The sequence below is a fragment of the Phoca vitulina genome, unplaced genomic scaffold (assembly GCF_004348235.1).
Source record: "Phoca vitulina isolate PV1807 unplaced genomic scaffold, GSC_HSeal_1.0 scaffold6, whole genome shotgun sequence".
NCBI lineage: Eukaryota > Metazoa > Chordata > Mammalia > Carnivora > Phocidae > Phoca > Phoca vitulina.
In genome coordinates this window covers 1,030,798-1,055,937 of record NW_022589709.1, presented here as the reverse complement: position 1 = coordinate 1,055,937, position 25,140 = coordinate 1,030,798, and the positions used below count along the sequence as shown (strand labels likewise).

Below are 25,140 nucleotides of genomic sequence, written 5' to 3'. Positions count from 1 at the left end.
ATCTATGCAGGCCCCACAGTCACCAGCATGCCAAAGAACTTGGCTGAGAACCACTGACCCTCACCTAAGCTGCTTTTACCACAAATCAGTGATAAATACCTCTCTTCCTATATGTGAACATCCCAGTGAAAAGCCTAGATCTGCTCCTATACCAGACTTCTTGAAACTGTTTTGTGCCAATTGGAAGGGTTGGAAATAGTATGGAGCCAATGCTACAATACCACAAGTTCCATTTGTCTTAAAAGTCCACTAATTAACAAGCTAATCCACCAAATGGAGTGGTCCCAGGACAGAATTAAAACTAGTTTTCCTAGTAAGGGTGAACACTCAGTCAGGGATTATGAAGTGAAGAGACAATTCCATTTACACAGCTGGTCATTAAAAACTTCCTACATGGATGCCTGGGTGGCTCAGTCGCTTAAGTGTCTGCCTTTGGCTCAGGTCATGATCCCAGGGTCTTGGGATCGAGCCCTGCATTGGGAATCTGCTTCTCCCTCTCCCGCTGCCCCTGCTTATGGTCTCCTCTCGCTCACACTCTCTCTCAAATAAATAAGATCTTAAAAAAAAAACAAAAAACTTCTACAAAGTGAGACATTTTATATCAAGCCAACTTGGGGGATATGGAGACAAGAGTTTGGGGGCAGGTGAGATGCTTCTAGTCACTGATTGCAAATAACTATCTTCTACAGTCAGCAATTAACAACTATGACAGACCGAACCTTCATGCCAGTAGTTAAAAAGAAATCTTTATTTTACAAAATTAAAAACATAAATAATATTTACAAGCATCTTAAATACCAGCTTATAATACTTGACATTTTCGAATCATTTGAAATTGAGTTTTCCATAAGCTTTTAAAATGCAAGACTATCCATCCACTTCAGTGAGTTACCAGTTTCATTTCCACCATTTCAAAGGGGTTTTTGGTTTTTCTAAATTGTCCATACTGTAGTCATTCAAAAAACAATACAATGTACTTTTTAAATGACTAGTTAAAAAAAAAAAATAACAGTCCTGAGCTTCCTACCCCACTTGTGGGATATTACTCCAAGAGAACTCTAACCAAATTCCTTACTGCCCTGTTTACATGTACCACTATTAACTTCTTAAAGACTCTTCTTAAAGACTCATCACATTCCTGGTACTCACGTAACCAGTCTCCCTAACTTCTCCTCAGGTTTGCTGAAAGGAAAAGCAGGGAGAACAAAGAGATGTGGAAAAACACAGATGACCATCTGAAATCACATTACTGAAAATATAAACTTACGGTCCAAAATTCTGATCTTATTTCATTCAGGAACAAATCCAAGATACTTTATTATATTAAAACTTAAAATGATTTCAAATGATAGACGTGACAGCAAATCTCGGTGGCACAATGGAACACAGACTTAAAGACACGTAAAGTGGTGAACTTAATACCCATTCTGGAGTTCCTCATGAATAAAGGGTAGACAGATTCAGAAGAATTTTGTTTTTAATAAAAGTTTTCATTATCTGGTCTTCAAAATTTCAGCACTAATTCATTTCCACATAATAGCACATAATTAGAGACTAACAAAATGTGAGGAAAGCAAATGTCCTAGAGAAAGTTCAAAAAAAAAAAGGAAGGGAGGAAAAGACATCTATAACCCACTTTACAAAAACACCATTTGTTCCACTTCCCCTGGAAGCCCTCAGCTCAGCTGAGAATCACATCAAAAAGTCTTCATCCTCAGAGAGTAGCAAGATTTAAAAGAAAAAGAATGACAACAGATAAAGAGTTATATATATTTTACTAGTCTGTTTCTGACTTGTCCTGGATATTTAAAAAGGTGTCAAATGAGCCATGGATGCTGGTGGCAGGAAGCAACTGGAGAGAGGCTTGGGGATGAGGAATAGGGAAGACTTGTTTACAAATTCAGAGTAAACTCCCCTCTTCTGGATCTAAAATAAAGACGTCGTTTGTCTTCAATACAACAAAAGTCTTTCTGTCACCGCAGATGGTAGGTACAGTTTGCTCAAAAGAAGCGTTTTCTCTTGGGGAGGAAGGTCAGTATACACAGTCAGCATATAAGCACCACTCTGGGATCAGGCCCGCCCTACAGAGCCTCGCCGCCATCACTGCTGCATGTTGTTGATGATAGCCAGGATGCTCATCTTCTCCTGGGCAGAGTCCACATCCTCATTCTGCTTCTGGGCCACTCCTGTGCCTAGGCCATAGAGCCGCCCACAGTACTTGGCATCATCAATACTGTCCTCAAAAAACAACTGCAGGATAGGACAGAGAACCCATGGTGAGAATCCCGCCAAGAGTCATGCCAAGTCTCAACACTACCACATCAGCACCTCCCAGTTGTCTCAAAGCTCTGAAAATCTACCCAACTAGAAAGTAACTTCATAAAGAAAGGCTCCGAGCCTCTCCTCTACATAGTCTTTTCATACTCCTTTTTTAATATACAGGCTCTCCTTTCTGTACAGACTTCTATTCTCCATGAGTTCTTTTACTGCCAGGATCCATGGGCTGCTGCCGCTGTTTAGTATAGCCACCTCCATTTCCTCCCTTCTCTTTAACAAGCAGTGCAGTGCTTAAGAGCTTGGGCTCTACACTCACCGTGTGACCTTCAACTCCCCTTGAGCCATGGTTCCCTATCTATAAAACGGGGTAACAGTAGGCTGTTACAAGTGAGATACTGGGTATTACACACTTCAGCAGGGTATCTCAACCCTGGCCCTAATGGGCAAGGTAATTCCTTGTTGGGGGGCATGGAGGGGAGCTGTCCAGTGTACCGTAGTACTGTAGGATGTTTAGTGGTATCCCTGGCCAGTAGTGGGCCTCTCCTCTGCTGCTCCAGATTGTGACAACCAAAAATGTCTCCAGACGTTGCCAAAGGAACCTAGGGGGAGCATGATGCCACCAGCTTTGTTGTTCTTTCTCAAGAATGCTTCGGCTATTTGGGGTCTTTTGTGGTTCCACACAAATTTTAAGATCATTTGTTCTATTTCTGTGAAAAATGCCACTGTAATTTTGATAGAGATTGCAATGAATCTGTAGACTGCTTTGGATAGTATGGACATTTTAAGAATATTAATTCTTCCAGGGGTGCCTGGGTGGCTCAGTTGGTTAAGCATCTGCCTCCGGCTCAGGTCATGATCCCAGGGTCGGGCTCCCTGCTCAGTGGGGAGTTTGCTTCTCCCTCTCCCTCTGCCCCTCTCTCTGCCTCAAATGAATAAAATCTTTTTAAAAAATGAATATTAATTCTTCCAATCCATGAGCACCAAATATCTTTCCATTTATTTGTGACTTCTTCAGTTTCTTTCATCAATGCCTTATAGTTGTCAGGGTACAGGTCTTTTACCTCCTTGGTTAAACTTATTCCTAGGTACTTTATTGTTTTTGATGCAGTTGTAAATGGGATTGTTTCTTAACTTCTTTCTGATAGTTCATTATTAATATATAGAAACACAAGATATTTGTAACTGATTTTGTATCCTGAAATTTTACTGAATTCGTTAATTAGTTCTAAGAGCTCTTTGGTCGACTCCTTAGAGTTTTCTATGTATACCATGCCCTCTGAAAATAGTGACAGTTTTACTTCCTCCATTCCAATTTGGATCCCTTGCATTTCTTTTTCTCGCCTAATTACTCTGGCTACGACTTCCAATACTATGTTGAATAAAAGTGGCGAGAGTGGGCATGCTTGTGTTGTTCCTGATCTTAGAGGTAAACTTGCAGCTTGTCATGGAGTATGTTAGCTGCCAGACATTTGAGAATTCACAGAAATTAAGCGTAAAATAAGTGAGTGTTCAAACAAATGTGTTCATATTAGAGAAATCAGAAGAAAAGCAAATCACTGCAAGAATGAGAGCTGCTAAGAACACCAAGTACATGTCTAGACTTGAATATGCTGAGGAGCCTCCATTTCAGGATGTCTTTGCTTCCCAAACTACATTTTAATATACTGAACATCATAACAAACAAACAACTGCTTTCAAACTTGTCATCAACTTCTGTCAGAACTACAAATTTTTAACAAATCTCAGCCCACAAAGATAACCCACCTCCTTACCTCTTTCATCCTGAAGAATGCCATTCCTGTCAGCAGCGAGTCTGAGCCTGCCTGGTGTTGCCTTCCAATTCTCTGCAAATCCAACTGATCAGCAACTTCCTGAAGACCGCCCTGCAGATGTAAAGAAAACAAAGATAATATTTCAGACCCACCACTCCTCTACTGGAGTCAACTAAGTCCACTTTTTAGTTTAATTCTTTTGGTGATGACAAGTGGGAACAGGCCATTTACTAAGGCCTTACCCCAGCAATATTCCCTTTCTAGCCCTCCAAACAATACACTGTGTTATATTTCACTTTTCACTCCTTCCTTTTATATATCATTAATTGTGTCAGACCTCTGCCCCGTAAGCCCTAACGGGTCCATAAAACGAGATTGAGGAAATAAATACCAATCCAATTCTAGACAGAAAATCTCTTATGTCAACAATTTATTAGGGTGCTAAGTTCTTGATCTAGGGTTAAGAACCCCTCTGAGAATCTGGTACACTACAGACCCCATGTATAACAAACTACATATACGCTTCACACTGCCAACTGTTTCACTAGGTTTGTGGGCCTAAGTGAAGAACGCCTCCCTCAGAATAAGAGAAGCAGAAGCCTCCCTTTATGCCTGGATTAAAGACATTCACCACACAAATCCCTGTGCCAATCAGCTCTATATACACCCACTCCAGCATAATGTTGGCACCTAGCAAGCACTGAAGAATACATAAGTAGCAATAAATAATAAATACTAATAATTTCTAAAAATAGTGATAAAGCAAAATGACAAGGCTGCTTTGTCTTTTTTTTTTTTTATTGTTAAGAAAAATATTGTGTAGGGGCACCTGGGTGGCTCAGTCGTTAAGCGTCTGCCTTCGGCTCAGGTCATGATCCCAGGGTCCTGGGATCCAGCCCCGCATCGGGCTCCCTGCTCCGCGGGAAGCCTGCTTCTCCCTCTCCCATTCCCCCTGCTTGTGTTCCCTCTCTCGTTGTGTCTCTCTCTGTCAAATAAATAAATAAAATCTTAAAAAAAAAAAAAAATATATATATATATATATATATATATATTGTGTACCTTAAGATTTTTGCAACTCTTCATCAGGTATTTCACATCATAAATGGATGGGAAAAAAAGGTTCAGAATATGGAAGAATTCATGTTCCTCTTCTGGCAAACGAGAATCTGTAAGTAACTTTACCATGTAGCCAAAATCATAGCCACTACAAGAGAGAATGAGGCAATGAGGTGAAAAAGCAGCAATTACCAGACCCCAGAGTCAACTGCTTCATTTCTCAAAACTTAATGGTGCTACCTTGTGAGTAACTTTCAGTCTTCCAAAGTACTTTATCCTACTGTAATCTGAACTTTCCCTTAAATAACAACAAACCAGACTAATATGAGAGACATATAAGAGAACCCAAGGAGTTATAAATCTGGGTTTTATTCATCATAAACTTCAGGCCAGCCATTTAAAGGACAAGAAAAAGATGATCAAGTGCTTCGATCTTCCCCACCCTCCATCATTCCACTTGGAACATACCCACTGATAGCCATGTGACGGAGCCCAGTAGTGCATGAAACAAACCAGTATGAGCTCCAAAGTATTTTTTGAAAAACTGAAACATGGGCAAATTACCATTTGAACTCCGTAACTGCTTCATAAGTGACCAAAAGAAGATAGCCAGTAGGACTGCAGAAATAATATAAGCATTCAATTCCCTGCTCCCAAAGCAAGAGAAATACACATTATCTGGGACTGACCTATGAAATGAAAGCCATTTGACGTTGTCACAGAGAACCACCCCTGATGTCATAAGCAGTTCTGCAAAGTGCAATGTGTCAATCCCTTCCTCTTCATGCTTCTGAAATTGCAGTCCAGAGTTAGCAAGGAGATCTATGGAATCCTGGGAGTACATGTCCTCTCTAAAAAAGAAGGTATTCACTTCTTAGCTGGTGGATAATCTAAGAGAAGTAGTGGGCAGCAATATCAACATGATCTTATAATTACATAACAAGTATTCTCGAAATGCTTTCATAATTTAAGAATAGATCAATTCATTCTTTCCAGTACTCCAGCAAGCATGCAAAGTAGATAATCTTATCTCTGTGGCTGATGGAAAAGTGAGACTTGCCCCCACAAAATGAATTTCTTAATTATGAAAGATCCACATTTCCCCATTGTTTGTTTGTTTGTATTTGTTTTTGAAGATTTCTATTTATTTCAGAGATAGAGAGCACAAGGAGGGGAAGCAGGAGAGGGAGAAGCAGTCTCCCCACTGAGCAGGGAGCCTGATGCAGGGCTCGATCCCAGGACCCTGGAATCATGACCTGAGCCAAAGGCAGATGCTTAACCGACTGAGCCACCCAGACACCTCAACATTTCCCCATTGTTTACAGAAAAACAGAATCAACCAATACAAAAATATTTAGATTACCAGAAAATTTTTAAAAATGTTCTTATAATGTTACATCATAGAAATAACTGTTAATAACTCAGTTTATGTATCCTTGAAGGCTATTTGCTCTACCTACACATACACACCTCCATCCCTATATCTACACAGCACAGACCATCTTTCCAGACCAATGCTCATAGATATACCACATCCTTTGCAACTCTGGCATAATATTCCACAGCAAAGATACATCCATCAGTTTAAACAGAGGAATATTTACAATACCACATACTACAAAAGTAGGGAAATAAATTATGTAACTCCTTTTCCACTAGATTTCACTGTTTTTACATTTGTTTTTCAGATAAACTTAGGACAACTCGGAAAAAGAAAAAACAAACCTAATCTTAAATTTTTCCTACTAGGGCGCCTGGGTGGCTCAGTTGCTAAGCATCTGCCTTTGGCTCAGGTCATGATCCCAGGGTCCTGGGATCGAGTCCCGCATCAGGCTCCCTGCTCAGCAGGAAGCCTGTTTCTCCCTCTCCCACTCCCCCTGCTTGTGTTCCTGCTCTCGCTGTCTCTCTCTCTGTCAAATAAATAAATAAAATCTTTAAAAAAAAAAAATTTTTTTTTCTACTAAATTAAAACCAGTGATGAATCACATTGTTTTGTTTCACCTAAAACAAGCATTGTTTTAAACACATACATAAACTCTACAATAACAAACAACCCTTATTTTCCTTTGTGTATTAATTACCATTAAGGCATAAATAATAATAGGCTTTGGCAATGAACTAAAAAAAAATGCAGTTAAAGGAAAGATCCAGATCATCACCCCAAATTATTTCTGAACCTCAAAGAAATCTCCAAAGTACATGAACAATCAAAAAATTATTCCTGAGTTATAATGCTCCTGGTGCTGTTAAATAAAGCACTACTTGAGTACTGTGGCCCAATCAGAAATACACTAAAACTACCTCATACAATCAGCAAAATGATAGTCTCTCCTAAATTTTCCCCTTAAAAAATTACATCATCCTGGGGCATATGGGTGGCTGTCAGTTAAGCATTTGACTCTTGTCATGATCTCAGGGTCTGAGATCGAGCCCTGCACCAGGCTCTGCACTGACTGCAGACTCCCTCTGCCCCTCCCCAGCCCTCCCCCGCATGCACATGCACGCTCTCGTGCGTGCTCTCTCTCTCAAAAAAGAAAGAAAAAAAAAATTACATCATCCTCAAAAAATTAAAAACAAACTACCAAATGATCCAGCAATCCCACTTCTGTGTATATATCCAAAAGAATGAAAAGCACGGTGGTGAAAATGTTTGCACATCCACATTCATAGCAGCACTACTCCCAACAGTCAAGAGGTGGAAACAACCTAAATGTCCATCAATGAATGAACAGATAAACAAAATGGGGTCTAAATATGCAATGGAATATTATTCAGTCTTAAAAAGGAAGGAAATTCTGCAATATGCCACAACATGGATGAACCTTAAGGATATCATGCTAAGTGAAATACGCCAGTCACAAAATGACAAATACTGTATGATTCCACTTATATGAGGTAACCAAAACAAATTCATAGAAACAGAAAGTAGTAATGTGGTTCACCACGATCTGGAGAAGAAAAAGGGAGAGTTGTTCAATGGGTAGAGTGTCAGATTTACAAGATGAGAAAGTTCTGGGGGTCTGCTTCACAACAACACAAACATACTTAATACTACTGAACTGCAGACTTAAAAATGGCTGAGATGGTAAATTTTATGTTATGTGTTTACCGTATTTTAAAAACATCAAAATTCACCCACTATCAGATAGGCTTCAGTTTCAACTACCCTTAATTAACATCTACTCATTCCCTTATTTCTTCTATTATGAAAAATAATAATAATCCTGTTTTACAGTTAAGGAAACTGAATTACAGAAGGTAAAATTACTAACCCCAAATCACCCAGATGAAAAATGGCAGAACTACAATTCACCTAACTGGAGAATTAACTTTACTTTTTCGCTGTAAATAGCCTTATTAAGCTATAATTCACACATTAAACATTTACTCATTTAAAATATACACTTCTGGGCACCTGGGTGGCTCAGTCGGTTAAAAATGTCTGCTTTCAGCTCAGGTCATGATCCCAGGGTTCTGGGATCAAGTCCCGCATCGGGCTCCCTGCTCATCAGGGAGCCTGCTTCTCCCTCTATCCCTCCCCCGTTTGTGATCTCTCCCTCTCTCTTCCTCCCTCCCTTTCTCTCTCTCTCTCTCTCTCTCTCTCGGATAAATAAAATCTTTTTAAAAAATAAAGTACACACTTCAGGGTGCCTGGGTAGCACAGTCAGTTAAGTGACTGACTCTTGGTTTCAGCTCAAGTCATGATCTCAGGGTCATAACATGCATCAGGCTCTACCCTCTGCATGGAGTCTGCTTAAGACTCTCTCTCCCTCTTCCTCTACCCCTCCAACCCCCACCCCCACGCACACACTCTCTCTCTCAAATAAATCTTTTTTTAAAAATTTAAAAAATAGAGTCGCCTGGGTGGCTCAGTCGGTTAAGCATCTGCCTTTGGCTCAGATCATGATCCCAGAGTCCTAGGATCGAGCCCTGCATCAGGCTCCCTGCTCAGCGGGGAGCCTGCTTCTCCCTCTGCCTGCCGCGCCCCCTGCTTGTGCACTCTCTCTGTCTGGCATATAAATAAATAAAATCTTAAAAAAAAAATTTTTTTAATAAAGTATACAATTCAATCACTTTTAGTTATTTTCAGAGTTGTGCAACCACCCATCATGGTCAATTATAAACCATTTTACTACCTCAAAAAGAAAACCCATACCCATTATGCAATCACTCCCCACTACCCTATAATCTCACCACCCCCCTACATCCTAGACAACCACTAACCTATTCTGACTCTATCAATTTGCCTATTTTGAACATTTCATATAAACAGAATCCTACAATATGTGGTCTTTTGTGTCTGGCTTCTTTCCCTTAGCATGTTTTCAAAGCACATCAATATACAACATATATTACTACTACTTTCCTTTTACTGTCCAATAACATTCCATGGCATGGATATACCATATTTGTTTTATCCATCAGCTCACAGACATTTGGATTGTTCCCACTTGGGGCCTAACTCCACATTTAACCTTGTGAGAAACTACCTGTTTTCCAAAGAGGCTACACCATTTTACTTTCCCAATAGCAATATATGAGGGTTCTAATTCTCTACACCCTTGCCAACATTTGTTGTGTCTTTTTTATTACAGCCACCTGGTGGGTATAAAGTGGTCTCTCACTGTCATTTTGATTTGCATTTCCCTCATGACTAATTATGGTGACCATCTTTTCACGGGTTTATTAGCCATATCTATATCTTCTCTGGAGAACTGTCTATTCAGATCTGATACCCATTTTTAACTGAGTTGTCTTTTTATTGCTGACCTGCAAGAATTCTTTAAGGGGGACTTTACTTTCTGAGATTCCTTATTCCATCCTCTATTTGAATGCTGTGCCCAACCCTTACCTGGTTTCAATGGAAACAAAACTTCATATTAATAAAGTCAGTTAGAAATCACAGTCTGCACAAATGTAGCAGATCTAAGAACAACACTGAGAAATGTTTCAGACACTTACGTAAGGTTAAATTTGAAGTTGAACTGCCAAGTGTTGATTCCAGAAGGATATTCTCCCTTTTCGTTTGTGAATGTAAGGCCCAGCTGGATAATTTTTAAAAGGTCAACATTGCACCGTAAAAGCTGATACTGGTAATCTATGGAACTACGAAATTCACCAATTGGTCGTACGACAACACCTGGAAATTCTGTGTCCTAGAAAAGGAAAAGGTCTCTCATCATAAGGTTTCACAAAACAGTAGATGCTGAATTGATCATTCTTAAATATTATCTTAATTTATAAAAGTTATGTGACAAGACCCAAGCTTGGGCACAAATACCTATATTAAAATACTGATCTCGGGCGCCTGGGTGGCTCAGTTGGTTGAGCGACTGCCTTCGGCTCAGGTCATGATCCTGGAGTCCCAGGATCGAGTCCCGCATCGGACGCCCTGCTCAGCAGGGAGTCTGCTTCTCCCTCTGACCCTCCCCCTTCTCATGTGCTCTCTCTCTCTCATTCTCTCTCTCAAATAAATAAATAAAATCTTTACAAAAAAAAAAAAAAATACTTATCTCATTGATATCTACACAAATAGCACTAGAATCATGAAGTTTTGCGCAGCAACTTGGAGATCCTACGCAGGATGTGAGTTAGAGTAGGTGACTAACTACAGATCAATTAAGAACATTTTACATTCATATACAGTGAATTAAAAAAAGTTTAGGTTGAGGGGCGCCTGGGTGGCTCAGTGGGTTAAGCCGCTGCCTTTGGCTCAGGTCATGATCTCAGGGTCCTGGGATCAAGCCCCACGTCGGGCTGTCGGGCTCTCTGCTCAGCAGGGAGCCTGCTTCTCTCTCTCATGCTTCCTCTGTGCTCTCCCTCTCTCTCTCTCAAATAAATAAATAAAATCTTTAAAAAAAAAAAAAAAGCTTAGGTTGAGAACAATGTATGAATAAAAATACAAATAGAGGGAAATGAAACAGCCATTCAGAAAAAAACAATAGCTACATTTACCATGAGTAAAAAGCCTGGAACAAGATCACAGGCAGTTTTAAATACAAGGCTAAAGACTTACTGCTTATGAGTAACAGGGACTAAAGCAAACTAGACAGTGCACGGCTCCTCTAGAAGAGGCCTTAATATCACCATGACACACATCTGCCTCTCCCACCACTCAGTATCAGGCAGGACTGTGAATCCTGTAATGCCAGATCTTCCCATTTTTTTCCAGAGATGCCAGATATCTGGACTTTAAAAGAGATCTCTTAATTTTTACATGCTGATAGCTAATTTTTAAAAACCATTTTTAAACACCATTTTAAAAAAACCATTTCAAATTCACCGTATCTGCGGGACAGATGTGCCCTATGGGCTGACATAACTTCTGCCTTAAACACTATTAAACACAAAGTAACATTACAGAAAATCTAAGCTACTAGAGGTTATATCCTTCTCAGACACAATGACTACCTTGACGTTTCATAAAAGCATCACAACCTTCCACCAAGTTTAATTTACCATGGCTTTAGTGTAATCCTTGCTTTCAAAATCTCACACTGAATATCCCCTAAGTCCATAGTAGAAAGTGAGTCAAACAGAGTTGAGCTCTTTACCATGGCAATATAACTGTAACTGAGCACAATTTCTCGGATCTTCCTCATCTCTTCTTCTAGATTGCTGGCCCAGACTTCACAGATAACCTGACTGTTCTCCACAAGTGCTGCAGGCATCTTGAAGAAACTTGCGAAGTCGCTTTCAGCTGACTGTTAGAGGGTAAACCGATGCTTGATCTGATCTAGATTCAAAAACATTATTTTAAAATCACATAAATTTACACACTGGCATAATGTCAACAAAACAAAGATGAAAAAAAAAAATCACTTCATCAGTTTAAGCCAAAACATTAAGACTATTATATTTATCTTCATTCTCCATTTTATATGGTGGGGAAACTTGCCTTTGTCAAGACAAAGATAGACACACACACACACACACACACACACACACACACACCACATACACACACAGTTCTCTGGCCCAAAGAAACTAAAATTACTTCAGAAATCTGAAGAAACTGGGGTGCTGGGCTGGCTCAGTTGGTAGAACATGCAACTCCTGATCTCAGGGTTGTAAGTTTGAGACCCATGTTGGGTGCAGAGATTACTTAAAAATAAAATAGGAAGGAAGGAAGGGAGGGAGGAAGGGAGGGAGGGGAAGAAACTTTTGCCCAAGCTGCCCTTTAGCACAGAAGTGAAACCACTACCGTAAACAAGTATTTGAGCCCTTTTCAGACTATCTAAAGACTAAAATAGGTCCCAGTGACCACAAATATTCCCTTATCTATGACTTTCACAACACTTTGCACAGAGACCAAATCATGGAAACATTTTTAAGGAATCACTTTAGCCAGTTTAAATGTACTGGCGGGGGGCGGGGGCCTGGGGGGCTCAGCCATTAAGCATCTGCCTTCTGCTCAGGTCATGATCTCAGGGTCCTGGGATCGAGCCCCACATCAGGCTCCCTGCTCAGCGGGAAGCCTGCTTCTCCCTCTTCCCCACTTGTGTTCCCTCTCTCGCTGTGTCTCTGTCAAATAAATAAATAAAATCTTTAAAAAATAAATAAACAAACAAAATAAATAAATAAATAAATAAATGTATGTACTAGGATCTTTGAAAGCCTGAAAGTATGTAGACCTAAACTCTCATACGTAAGTCTTAACAAATACATAGTGAATATGGTCATGGGACTCCTCCCTCTGCCCCCTATAAAAGGGGAAATTCTTTTTCTCCACAATCCAAAAGTCAAATATAACTAGAGGCAATTAACTAACTTAATATAGTGCCTCTTTAGACTTGTGCAAATAGATCATGAAGTTAGGGATTTAAGTGGTAAAAACCAACGCCATCTCCTAATTTGAAACTTTAACCACCACAATGAAAATAAGAATTGGAATTTTTTTTTTTTTAAAGATTTTATTTGACAGAGAGAGACACAGCGAGAGAGGGAACACAAGCAGAGGGAGGGGAGAGGGAGAAGCAGGCTTCCCGTGGAGCAGAGAGCCCGATGCGGGGCTAGATCCCAGGCATGACCCGAGCTGAAGGCAGACGCCTAACGACTGAGCCACCCAGGTGCCCAAGAATTGGAATTACTAATGTCTACTTTTAAACACATAATAATATAAAGAAACTAAGCAATTCAACAACAGGAATAGAGAAGACGGCAAGTATAAATAATTCAGCCAGAAAGCATAATGAGTTATAGTTCATATTCTGGGAGTAAACTATGGAGGGGAACAGTATTCTGCAAGATAAAACTCAACATGATTCAGCTTCAGAGTAATGCTGTTATTATAATAATGAGATGCTTAGTTACAAAAAGACCAAAGAAGCTTATTGTAATGGCCTTTATTTAAAAAGGCAACCCCACCACATGGACCCTCAACGTAAGAGTGGGCTACAGTATATAGATATATATTCAGAGGAAAATTCCTAGAAACAGTAAAATTAATCTTTACTTCCTACTTTCAAGACAGGCAAAAGCAACAATAAGAATCTAGATCAAAACAAAATTGTCATTCTCAAATGTCATCATTTCTCTGAGAAAAGTCTGAGAAACTGATCTTTTGGTTTGTCAGCAACCCTGAAAGATTCCATTTATTTAAGGTACACAACACTTCAACAGATGTTTTTCTGAAATTATAATAGACTATAATTACTCTGAAACTTAAGTAGACTGTGGTAACTTCCTAACAAATATGGGTGGGCACTTCCTTTTTTTTTTTTAATTCCAGCAATTTTTTTTTTAATTTTGTTTATTTCTTTGAGAGAGGGAGAGAGAGCATGAGAAGGGGGAGGGTCAGAGGGAGAAGCAGACTCCCTGCTGAGCAGGGAGCCAGATGTGGGACTCCATCCTGGGACTCCAGGATCATGACCTGAGCCAAAGGCAGTCACTTAACCAACTGAGCCACCCAGGCACCCTGGGTGGACACTTCTTGAAGGCAGAAACCATTTCTTCTCATTTCAGTCCTGTACACGATGGGCACGAATTAAAGGCTTGCAAATGAACAAATAAAGAACATCCGTAAAGGGCAGAAGTTCAAACTGAGGGTGGAGTAAATTCCATGATATGACCATAATTAAGAAAATGTTAGGACGGATTAGATTCTAAACTGTGTTTAAGGTTTAAGGTTTTCCCCGGCAGGAGGGCAGAAAGCCATTTCTATGCCCATTAATGTTAAATCAGTACCACTTCACTTCCTTATTTTCCTAACTTAAACAATGCACTTCCTTTTTGGTGTCATTTCAAGCACAACCATAAACTACTTTAGGGGAAGTGGGTATGACTATGAAGACATTTCCATAAAAGCCAAACAGCAAAAGGGACCCAAGCAAAAAAATGCCTTTGGTCTCGAAGCAGAAAAAAGCAGGGTTATAAAGAAGACAATTAGGTATTTACACTAAACCCTTAGAACCGGGCTCCCCAGCTAAGAAGCTCTTAAGGTTGTGTCAAAAGAACTCAGGAAATAATCTGAGTAAAATATAAAAATATTTTATATATATATAAAAGATAATAGAAACACCATTATGAATAGTCACTACAATGTCTTCAAACTTCTAAGACAGTTCACTATGAACTCATGGATTTATTTTTTTTAAGACTTTATTTATTTGAGAGAGAATGAGAGAGCACAAGCAGGGAGAGCAGCAGGGGTGGGGGGGGCGCCTCAATCCCAGGGCCCCGGGATCATGACCTGAGCCCAAGGCAGATGCTTAACCAACTGAGCCACCCAGGCACCCCTGAACTCATAGATTTAAACCTGAGAAAATAAATTTTATTGGTCACCAATGGAGAATGCTAGTTAATTTATTTTTTAAAAGTATGTATCTTGTCTTTCCTATATAAATCGTACTAAGTAACTAAAGAGTTGAGGGAAAGTTTCTTTTAATAGAAGTTATAAAGCTAACAAATACAGAATGATAGAATATCACTGTTTTGTAGCTCCTAAAGAATTCATAGATCTGGGCAATAATCATAATGGCATTTATATGGAATATTCAGAAAAGGTAAATCTATAAAGGCAGAAAGTAGACTACAGCAATGGAATGGGAACGGGCATTAACTGTAAATGGCATGAGATATTTTACTGAGGTGATGGAAAGGTTACCAAACTCAACTACCTGATGACTGCACAACTCCGTAAATTTACTAAAAATTGCTGAACTCTAGTTTTATAGTATGTAAATTATACTTCAATAAAGTTGTTAAAAGTATCATAATGGCTGCAATAACCACAGAAAGAGACAACCAGGTATTATGTGCCTCCTGAGAGAACACATCACCACTATGAAATTACACTTGCCAAAAAAAAATCAAACTTGAGGGGCAGCTGGATGGCTCAGTTGGTTAAGTGTCCCACTCTTGATTTTGCTCAGGTCATGATCTCAGAGTCCTGGGATAAAACCCTGCAGCAGGCTCCGTGCTCAGCGGGGAGTCTGCTTGGGATTCTCTGCCTCTCCCTCTGTCCCCACTCCCTCCCCCGACTCATGCCTGGGGGGGGGGGGGGCAGCATGGTCGCTTGCGCGCTCTCTCTCTAAAATAAATAAAATCTTAAAAAAAAAAATCTAACTTGAGGGGCATCTGGGTGGCTCAGTCGTTAAGTGTTTGCCTTCAGCTCAGGTCACGATCCCAGGGTCCTGGGATTGAGCCCCACATAGGGCTCCCTGCTCAGCGGGAAGCCTGCTTCTCCCTCTACCAGTCCTCCGGCTTGTGTTCCCTCTCTCGCTATGTCTCTGTCAAATAAATAAATAAAATCTTTAAAAAAAAAAATCTAACTTGAATCTGACCAAACCTCTAGACCAATTTACAGGAAATAAATAGGACAGAGGAACAGGTTAAATGACACCACAGAAAGGCAATCAGCAAAATCCAGAAACTACTGTGGGAAACTACAGAATAACCCAACTTCAACAAATTGCAAGAAATAAAAATAGAAGACTCTCAAGAGACTTATCAACCAATCAAAATCTATAGGCCCTAATTAGATCTTTAAACAAACTGTTAGAAATTTTTTTTAAAAGTGACATTTTCAAGACAAAAGTCTGAACAATTGCTGGTTTGGTTTTTTGTTTGGGGGTTTTTTACTTTTTTTGGTGTTATATTGTCATGGTTTTTTTAAAAAGAGTCCTTATCTTTTAGAGATAATGCGAAACAGATATAGGTGATATGATACGAAATGTGGGGTTCTGCTTCAAAATTAACAGTGGAGAAATCTCACAACAACTTTGTACAGTGGTATCTTCCTCTACATTTTACAGATAAGAAAACTAGGGATGCCTGGGTGGCTCAGTTGGTTAAGTGTCTGCCTTCAGCTCAGGTCATGATCCCGGGGTCCTGGGATCATGCCCAGTGTCGGGGTCCCTGCTCAGCAGAGAGTCTGCTTGTCCCTCTCCCTCTGCCCCTCCCCCCAGCTCAGACTCTCTCTGGCTTTCTCTCTCTCAAAAAAATAAATCTTAAAAAAAAAAGGAAACTGAAATTCAGAGACATTATAATATTTTGAAAGGCACTATCATGACTTCCACTTCCAAGAAAATTTTTTTAAAAAGCTAAGCCACAGGGCTTAGATGGTGGCTCAGATCATGAGTCCTGGGATGGAGCCCCGCATTGTCAGGCTCCCTGCTCAGCAGGGAGTCTGCTTCTCCTTCTCCCTCTGCCCCTCCTCGCAGCTCGTGCTCTCTCACTCTCAAATAAATAAATAAAACCTTAAAAAAAGCTAAGCTAGTTTCAAAAACCTAACCCTTGTTACACATATCTGATAAATATGGAACACAAGTGCATACCACTGGCAAAAATATATAAGACGTCCTCGCACCAAACCCTTATCTAGGAAAATTGTGGGGAAATTGCTTGCAAATCCCAAAATGTAGTGCCACTCAAAAATTGAAAAGGAATCACAGTATGCACATTTAGCTTAGCATAAATTACTGGATATGCTAGACAAAGAGAAGAGAAATAAGAATAAATGATGTCAGTTTTGCCTGCCGCTTTCCACTCAGTGAGCGCATGCTCCACAAGGATCCCAAGATGGGAATCACAAACATACTGTTCTCCTTGGTTAGTCTTCCTCCTTTTAAGCCTCTCAGTGCCAGCAGGGCACAGTACACCTCACAATATGGAAGGACTCTATCCCATTCAAATATGTTTATTTGTGCAATATAGCCCCAGAAGGTAAGCTACTTTTTCTGAGTTGCAACCAGAGAAACAGTAACAAGTTTGAAAGCTGAAGGAAAAACTATGCTAGATTTACTGAGAAACAGAATGTCCATCTGTAACTTTACACCTTCCTAAGGAATTTTTAAGAATAACTATGATCACAGGCAAAGTTTCCCTCACAGGCTGACATTAAATCTTGACTCCCACTTGAGCTACTCCACTCTATGAAAATGTGACTCCCACACGAGCTACTCCACTCTATATGAAAGCAAAACACAAGCTCTGATACCTGCTGTTTCCCAATACTGGACTGTTCAAGAAGGAAAGGTCACACACACATTACTGAGGTCCCTGCCTGTGCTGATCTGCAGTAAAATCTGTGCAGACCGCTCTTGCTGACCTGTAGTGTAAACTTCTCCAAAACAAAGCTCCTATTTACCCAGGAAAGCTCTAAAGAGCAACTACGAATAAAGCCAACCGAAAGCTTTCTCTGCAAGCAATCCAGAGTACCAGGTCTTGCTTAGGAAAAGAATGTTTGGTTTTTCCGGTTTTGTTTTAAGCCTAAGCTTGCAAGGAGACAATAAACATCACTTCCCTATTCTAGAGAACTGAACAAAGACTTTGCCGCGCAAGGATAAGATGGAAAAGGAAGTAGGAGCAAGTGAGAAGAAATGGCAGCAGCTCGGAAGAGGGTCCTCTCTATACACGGCGGCGGTGGCCCTCGCCGTCCTCCATCACTCCTGCCCCCAGAACAGTGTCCGAGGATAACTACCCTGGACTGAACCGCAGTTCAACCAGTTCTTAAAACCAACCATGTGGTCCAGGCAATAGCTATGGTTCATAAACACAGAACCGCAAGGAAAAGTTGTGGGGCCAAAAGAACCAAGAAGCGAGAGGCCCGCGAGGTTCCAAACTCAGGTCCTCTCCCTTACAGTCTCCCATCAACATTTTCTTCCTGTTCTGGATCACTCTCCCTCTCCAAACAACACTCATCCCGCCCCTTCCCTTATATCCACCTTTTTTTTCCCCCCAAAACAAAGATATTAAAATTACAGGCTTTCAGGCCAGAAAGACCTACGTTCGAACCCAGGCCACCAACTAGCCGTGTGGCTTTGCGTAAGTTACTTAACCTCTCTGGTGCCTCAGTTTTCCTATGTTGTAAAATGGGTTCAATAATATACACCTCGGAGGACTGTAGTAGAGGTTAACAGAATGAAGCATATAAGGTGCTTTATAAAGTCCTGGCACATAACACTAGAATATTATTATTGTGTGGTAGTGGTTGGTATTATTACCACTCTTCGATGGGCCTCTTTCTCTTTTCACACCCCCTGCCCCTCACTCACGCCCCCATCCCCCTTCTTCCCACAGGTCCCGATGGCCTCCCACACTCTCTCATCTCACGCTCCTCTCTGGTCAGCGTGGGCCCGCTTACCCTGAGCTGCTGGGCCCGCGAAGCGCGGACTGGCGGGCTGGCGGGCACAGGCCCCCGGGAGCAGCGGCGGCGGCGGCGGCCCCTGACCCGGCGCTCTCCGCCTGCCCCGGATCCGCTCCGGGAACCGAGCGGGCCAGTGAGATGGGCGCCCTCGTGCCCAGAGCAGCCTTACGTACTGCCCACCTAAAAACTTGGCCGAACCACTCTACCCGCTGGATCCTCCCGACTCGCCTGCTCCTTTAGCGTCACTCCAGACGCGCGCGCGCGCGCCTGATCCTGCCTGCTCCACCCCTTCTGCGCGCCCCGGAGACTGTGAGTGTTCGTCCAACCCGACCTCGCGAGAGCAACGCGCAGGCGCAAAACGAAGAGGGCGCCCCGAAAACAGCGGGGCGGGGCGGCCTCCCAGGACGCTTGCGGAACAGGACCAGGGCTGGGCCTCGGCGCGTTAGTTGCACTGGCTCAATTCAATTAGCAACACCACGCTGTTTCGGTTCTCCTTCCGCGCGCCCAAAGGAGGGGCGTGGTCTAGAACTAGCCCCCGCTCGGGTGGGCCTGGCCCAGACGCCAAAGGCCGAGGAAGGGGCGTGGATCTTCTGACCAAATCCCCCAGATTGCAACGCCCTCTCCGGCCTGCTTTGATGGACCGTTAAAATCGTCGGCAGGAACGGATCCTCACCCCCTTCCTTGTACTAATGCAGCCCCCTGGACCCCTCACTGACAAAACATCGATCTCGGCTTCCTTTCTGGCAAACAATTAGTTGGGGGTGGAGCAGCACCCCCAAACCGAGTCTGGGTGACGTCCGGCGAGACCCGCCTCCCTCCTCCCCGCCTCACAGAGTTGGCGGGCAGCGTTACCACAGCAACCGGCCCGCCAGGGCCTGCTCGAGTTACAAAGAAGACACGGCCTCCCGCGGGGGAAGAGGAGCTCGGAGACGGCGGGCGCTAGGCGGGCTCTGCACATTTTCCTTGCGAGAGCACTGGGCTTGGGCCTGGCTTAGGAGCCCCTAGAGCCTCCACCCGCCCCCTGATCCTCTGAACCCTGCTTGGAAAGGGGGCGGTCTGCCAGCGTCTGTCGGAGCGGGCTCGGCTGCAGCGCGGCCTCGCGTTTTCCTGCCGTGGCTTCCTGCACACAGCTGTCAATTCCGAGCCTCCCTCCTGGCCTCTCAGCTAGAGATCCACCCTGTCTCTGAGGCAGGTGCGGAGGGCCCAAAGCAGGGCTCTAGCCATAGCGCTAGGTGCCTTCCCTTGAAGGGGGCTGTTGGTAAGTGGATAGCAAATTTACTCCCAAGATACTGGGCCTTCTTGCTTTTAGACATTTCCTCCTAAGGGGGTTCTACAAAATCCTGCTTCCATTTCCGAGGCCGGAGGCAGAGCAGGCCTTCAGTGGCAATTTCAAACTGGATTCCCAAAAGTTATCCTCCGGGGAGGTGAACTCCCACCCCCAGTCCCCAGATTAGAGCATCAAATGCATTTCCGAACCCCACTCCTCTTGTCCCCTCCAGATGAGTGTCTGTCTGCTTATCTGTTGCATAGGGATGTAACTATCTCATAAGGTTGTTGCTGTATTAATAAATGGAAAAAACACCCCGCACTGAGGAAGATATGTAAGTCTATTCAATAAACAATTGTTTCTGGCCTGTCTCTGTTGCTATCCCGGAGATGATACTCATTGTGTTAGCTCCGGTGAAGACTTAACAATCAGTCCATTGAGCAATACTGGCCTGGAGAAAGCAGGCAAAACACTCCCACACCCCACCCATCTCGTGGGTTTATAGTCTTTCACCCGCTTGTAATTAGATTCTGGAGAGGACAGCCCTAGGAGGAGCTAGTCACATGAAGAGCATCCTCTGCAGTCCTTTCTTGGATTTTTGTTTTTTCCTGCACCACTGGGCCTGGTGTGCACTGAAACAATCAAACAGGAAACACACCATCTCCATTTCCCCAAACCCCTGCCCTCCACCCAGAACTGGGTGTTCATTTCTCAGGTTATTGAAGAGAAATGAAAAACACAGATGGCTTGTACTTCAGGAGGCATCGGAGTGTTTGCTGGAAACAAGGAAGTTCATGCTGTATTTATGCTACTGCAAAATTAGAATAATTGTGTAAATCACTAATCCTCAAAGGGAGGGAGGTCCCAAACAAATGAGAGGGTAGTTGGAGAAGAATATATTCAATAATATAATTTACTATTTGGGGAAAAAAAAATAGCTATCGTTTTTGGACTACAAACTATAAAAAGTAAGGCATGAACAAATCTCAGCTAGGAGATTATAGGCTAAATAAATTGAAACACTGGTTGTAAAATGGGTCTCCCAAGAAGATCCTTGGCCAGCCAAGCCTTTCTGTTATTCTTAAGTCTAAATACTAAATCTAATGGGATGCATTTCTTAAAGTATGTGTAGGAAGATAAAATTTTATTTTATTTTTTTTTAAAGATTTTATTTATTTGACACAGAGAGAGAGAGAGCACAAGCAGGGGGAGCAGCAGGCAGGCAGAGGAAGAGGGAGAAGAAGGCTCTCTTGTGAGCAAGGATCCCAGGACCCTGGGATCATGACCTGAGCCGAAGGCAGCCACTTAACCAACTGAGCCAGCCAACCAGGAGCCCCTAAAATTTTAAATATATACAGTTGACCCTTGAACAGTGCAGGGGTTAGGGTATAACTTTTGACTCCCCCAAAACTTACATGTGGATTTTTTTCCATATGGCACAGTACTACAAATTCATTTTCTCTTCCTTATGGTTTTAACATTTTTTTCTAGCTTACTTTATTGTAAGAATACAGTATATAATACATATAATGTATAAGATATGTGTTAGTTGTTTATGTTATCAGTAAGGCTTCTGGTTAACAGTGGGCTATTAAGTAGACCCACACAATTCAAGGTCAACTGTTTTGGGGTTTGAAATATTTTGAAAATGGAAAAGAAGGTAAATGCCTCCCGGTTTGTTCCACTATAACCACCCTCTGAGCTCAAGTCTCAAAAACGTTTTTACCCATTCGAGTGCTGATATACCTAGATGCCTGTCAAGTGATTCCATCGTTAAAGGCCACCAACACACACCAAGCTTAGCCAAGGTCTGACACTTTGTATAATGTCTTTTATCAGCTTATACATTTACCTTTAAATTCAAATGAAGAATGCCCCCAGCTGGCTTTTTTCCTTGGTACAGAATAGAAAACCCGTCTTTGGACCCTTGGAAATTATCAAGATCATCAGACTTCCCCTAAATATAAAGCAAATGTCATGTTTCATAACTAAGCATTTGAGTATTGTTTCGATATTTTGATTTCAACCTGAAAAAAAAAACACCTCTGTTCTTTGATGAAATCAGAGATCAGAGTTCTTTCTTTTATCTAGAAATAGACATCAAATCTATTTTATTCATATCTCATTTGATTTTCCTTTTCCCTCAGAGTCTACTAACATAACAAAATTTTTAAATCTACCCATAATAATCATCGACCTTTAAATTTCCAAATCTGTGAGGGTCCATAAAGATGTTCTAATACATTCCCCCAATTTAACAGAGAGGAACTAAGTAAAGTCACCCAGCTCCCAGAGATAGGACCAGGATTTGAGTCTTTTGATTCTCAGTCCAGGAGGAGATTAGGTGTTCATCCAGCGGGCTATATTTATGGTCCATTTGCTACATGCTGTGTCCTTTGTTGACCCTGGAGGATGCACTGGAAGCAGATGAGGTTCCTAGCCTTATGGAGCTTAACATTTGGTGGCAGGGACTGACAGTAAAACAGGTAAACAAGCATTCACGTAGGAAATAAAAGGATGATGATGATGATGCAGGAGCAGAAGGCTCGCTGAGGACCAGCCCAAAGCTGGCAGCCTACACCCCCCCCCCCATGTGGTATGGGTGACATTGTGCAGGCACTCCTGGCTGCCCTAAAGGAAAAACAAATGGTTAACTGATAGAGATCACAGTCTTGCAGGACAGGAGTCTCCCTCAGTTTACAAAAGTCTTAGCAATTTTACGAGGACAAAGCCTTTCTATCAATGGTCTAGCTTCCAGAAGGGAATGTAGATACAATTAAATGCCCTTATAACCTACAGCCCATTGCCAGATACTTGAAGGGGGCAAAGTGTAATGTTTCTCCAGGAAGTTCCCAACTATCTTACTGTTAATGCCTTCCTAGAAGGAAAAACAACCTTAACTTGACAATGGCAAGACCTCTGGTATCCTGTGAGTCTTCTGTAACATACAAAAATCCTTTTGAAACCTCCCTTTTCCTTACCTCCCCCAACTCCCAAGTATATAATCAGCCACCCCTCAAAACCCCAGGGCAGCAGCTCTTTCTGCCCACAGGTCCTGTCCCTGTACTTTAATAAACCACCATTTTGCACCAAAGACGTCTCAAGAATTCTTTCTTAGTTGTCGGCTCCGGACTCCACCCCCCTGAACCTCACCTATATCCCAAAACCCCATCAATGAGAACTGGTGATAGCTATGATGAAAGAAACTAATGAGGTAAAGTGACAGAGAATAATTGGATTGAGGGAAGATAGGGGAAATTACTTAGGGGTCAAAGAAGGACAGATGAGGAAACAGACTCAGAGAAGCCAAAGTCATAAAGTTGGTGGATGGCAGTTTGAACCCAGACCCACTTTCTTCCAGGATCTCTGGACCTCTCCTCAAGAGCACTTCCTTTAAAGGAGAGCAGCTGGGAGGGGGATGGCTGAGGTGACATTGAAATAACAAGAGCAATTCCTCAAAGGCAGGATGGAGAGAAAACCCAGGAGGACCAGAGAGAGATTCTCATTTATGCAGGTTCTGCTGAGGACCTACTGTGTGCCAGAGTTATGCCATAGAAATACATAAAGCTCTTACTTGAAATGATTATAGAAAAAAAATTGCCTGCTACTCTAGGGAAGCACTAACCACATAAGCTAAAAAAGTTCGGAAAGAAAAGAACCAGAGGTAGAATAATGGGCAGGATCAGGAAGGAAAATCTGGATGGAAAAATCTATGAGCAATGACATAGAGGTAGGGATAACAGAAAGTAGAAAAAAATATTTTTGCACATAGTAAGTGATCGATAAACATTTACGCATGACAGTGGTACTCAGAGCATTAGAAAATTGGAAGTAGTGGGGAATAATGTTATATAAGAGGAGCTAGATTAAGATGGGCATTGGATCAGGTAGCAAGGTTGAGCAGTGCACGAGACAGACTTGGTTGTGGGGGAATATATACATTATATAAATATCTGGAATATTGAAAAAAATAGTTACCTCCAAAAAAATATTGTTACCTCCAAAAGGAGAGAGGAGGGAAAACATGAGCAAGTTGTACAAAATGTAATTAATTTGTGAGCAAGCAAGCATTGCGTGTTTCCTGAGCCCTTGCATTGTGCCAGGAATTAGGCAAGGAAGGATAACTAACACATGGTCCTTGGTCCTTTTTTTTTTTTTTTTGCCAAATAATGACACATGTAGGTAATGGGTCAGCATGAGCCATTAAAAAGAATGTGGTAACTCTTAAAGGAACTATATGGAACAATTTCCATGTTTGCGTGCTGAGTGGAAAATAGCAAGGAGCAGAAGAAGCATATATAGTGTGCTGTTTCTAAGGAAGAGGGGGAGACATGCATGTTTGTATTTAGATAGACAAGCTCTGGATGGGTATACAAACATTGGTCACAGGGGTGTCTCTTAGGAGAATTAGGGGACTGGAGAAGAGTATAAAAAGGCATTTTACTATACATTCTTCGATATTTTTGTATTTTATATCAGTTGCACATATTGCCTCTCCAAAAATAATTTTTAGAAATTTACAAACAAAACTCAGTTCTTTTTCAAAGGTGCTCACCATTTCATGTTATGGATCCTGTATCCTCATGTTACCTGTTTCAGTCAACAAGTACACGTAACCTCCACAGGTGTACCTTTCCTGCACCTAGACTCACTAGTAATAGTTGATGCATCTTTCCTCCCTTGCCTGCCCTCAGCAGCAACAGAAGTAATAAAAAATGAGCAAATGAGATCCTCTGGTCCATGTAACCTTTTTATCCACTTGGACTGCCCACCACAGTATCTGATACCCACATCTTTTATTTATTTATTTATTTATTTATTTATTTATTTATTTATTTTAAATTAATCTTTTTGCCCTCTTTCTTTCTTTCTTTATTTTAAATTAATCTCTTTGCCCAAGGTGGGATTTGAACTCAGGGCCCAGAGATCAAGAGTTGCAGGCTCCATCCACTGAGCCAGCCACGTGCCCCATTTTTTTTTTAATTTACTTATTTATTTTTGATAGCCACATCTTTTAATGCACCTGCCTCCCTGGGACAGCAACATCTTAAGCTGAGGAAGATGAAGGAAGTTTTTAAAAAGAAGGGGAAAAAAGCCCCGAGTTTGGCCAGATGCGCTCTTTCAAGCTCCTACTTGAAGTGCGCATTTGCTCTTGGCTTTAAGGAGATGTCCTTCGGGAA

General features: G+C 41.7%; 1 protein-coding gene across 1 annotated transcript; it reads right to left on the bottom strand.

The window, feature by feature from the left end:
• Nucleotides 1-539: 539 nt before the first annotated feature.
• CNOT8 (CCR4-NOT transcription complex subunit 8) lies at nucleotides 540-19,407 on the bottom strand. Its single transcript, XM_032403581.1, has 7 exons — nucleotides 18,691-19,407; nucleotides 11,660-11,841; nucleotides 10,068-10,261; nucleotides 5,795-5,956; nucleotides 5,109-5,253; nucleotides 4,050-4,160; nucleotides 540-2,250 (listed from the first exon to the last, which is right to left on the bottom strand). The coding sequence occupies exons 2-7, from the start codon at nucleotides 11,774-11,776 to the stop codon at nucleotides 2,101-2,103; spliced, it is 879 nt and encodes a 292-aa protein (XP_032259472.1). The 5' UTR covers nucleotides 11,777-11,841; nucleotides 18,691-19,407; the 3' UTR covers nucleotides 540-2,100.
• Nucleotides 19,408-25,140: the final 5,733 nt, after the last annotated feature.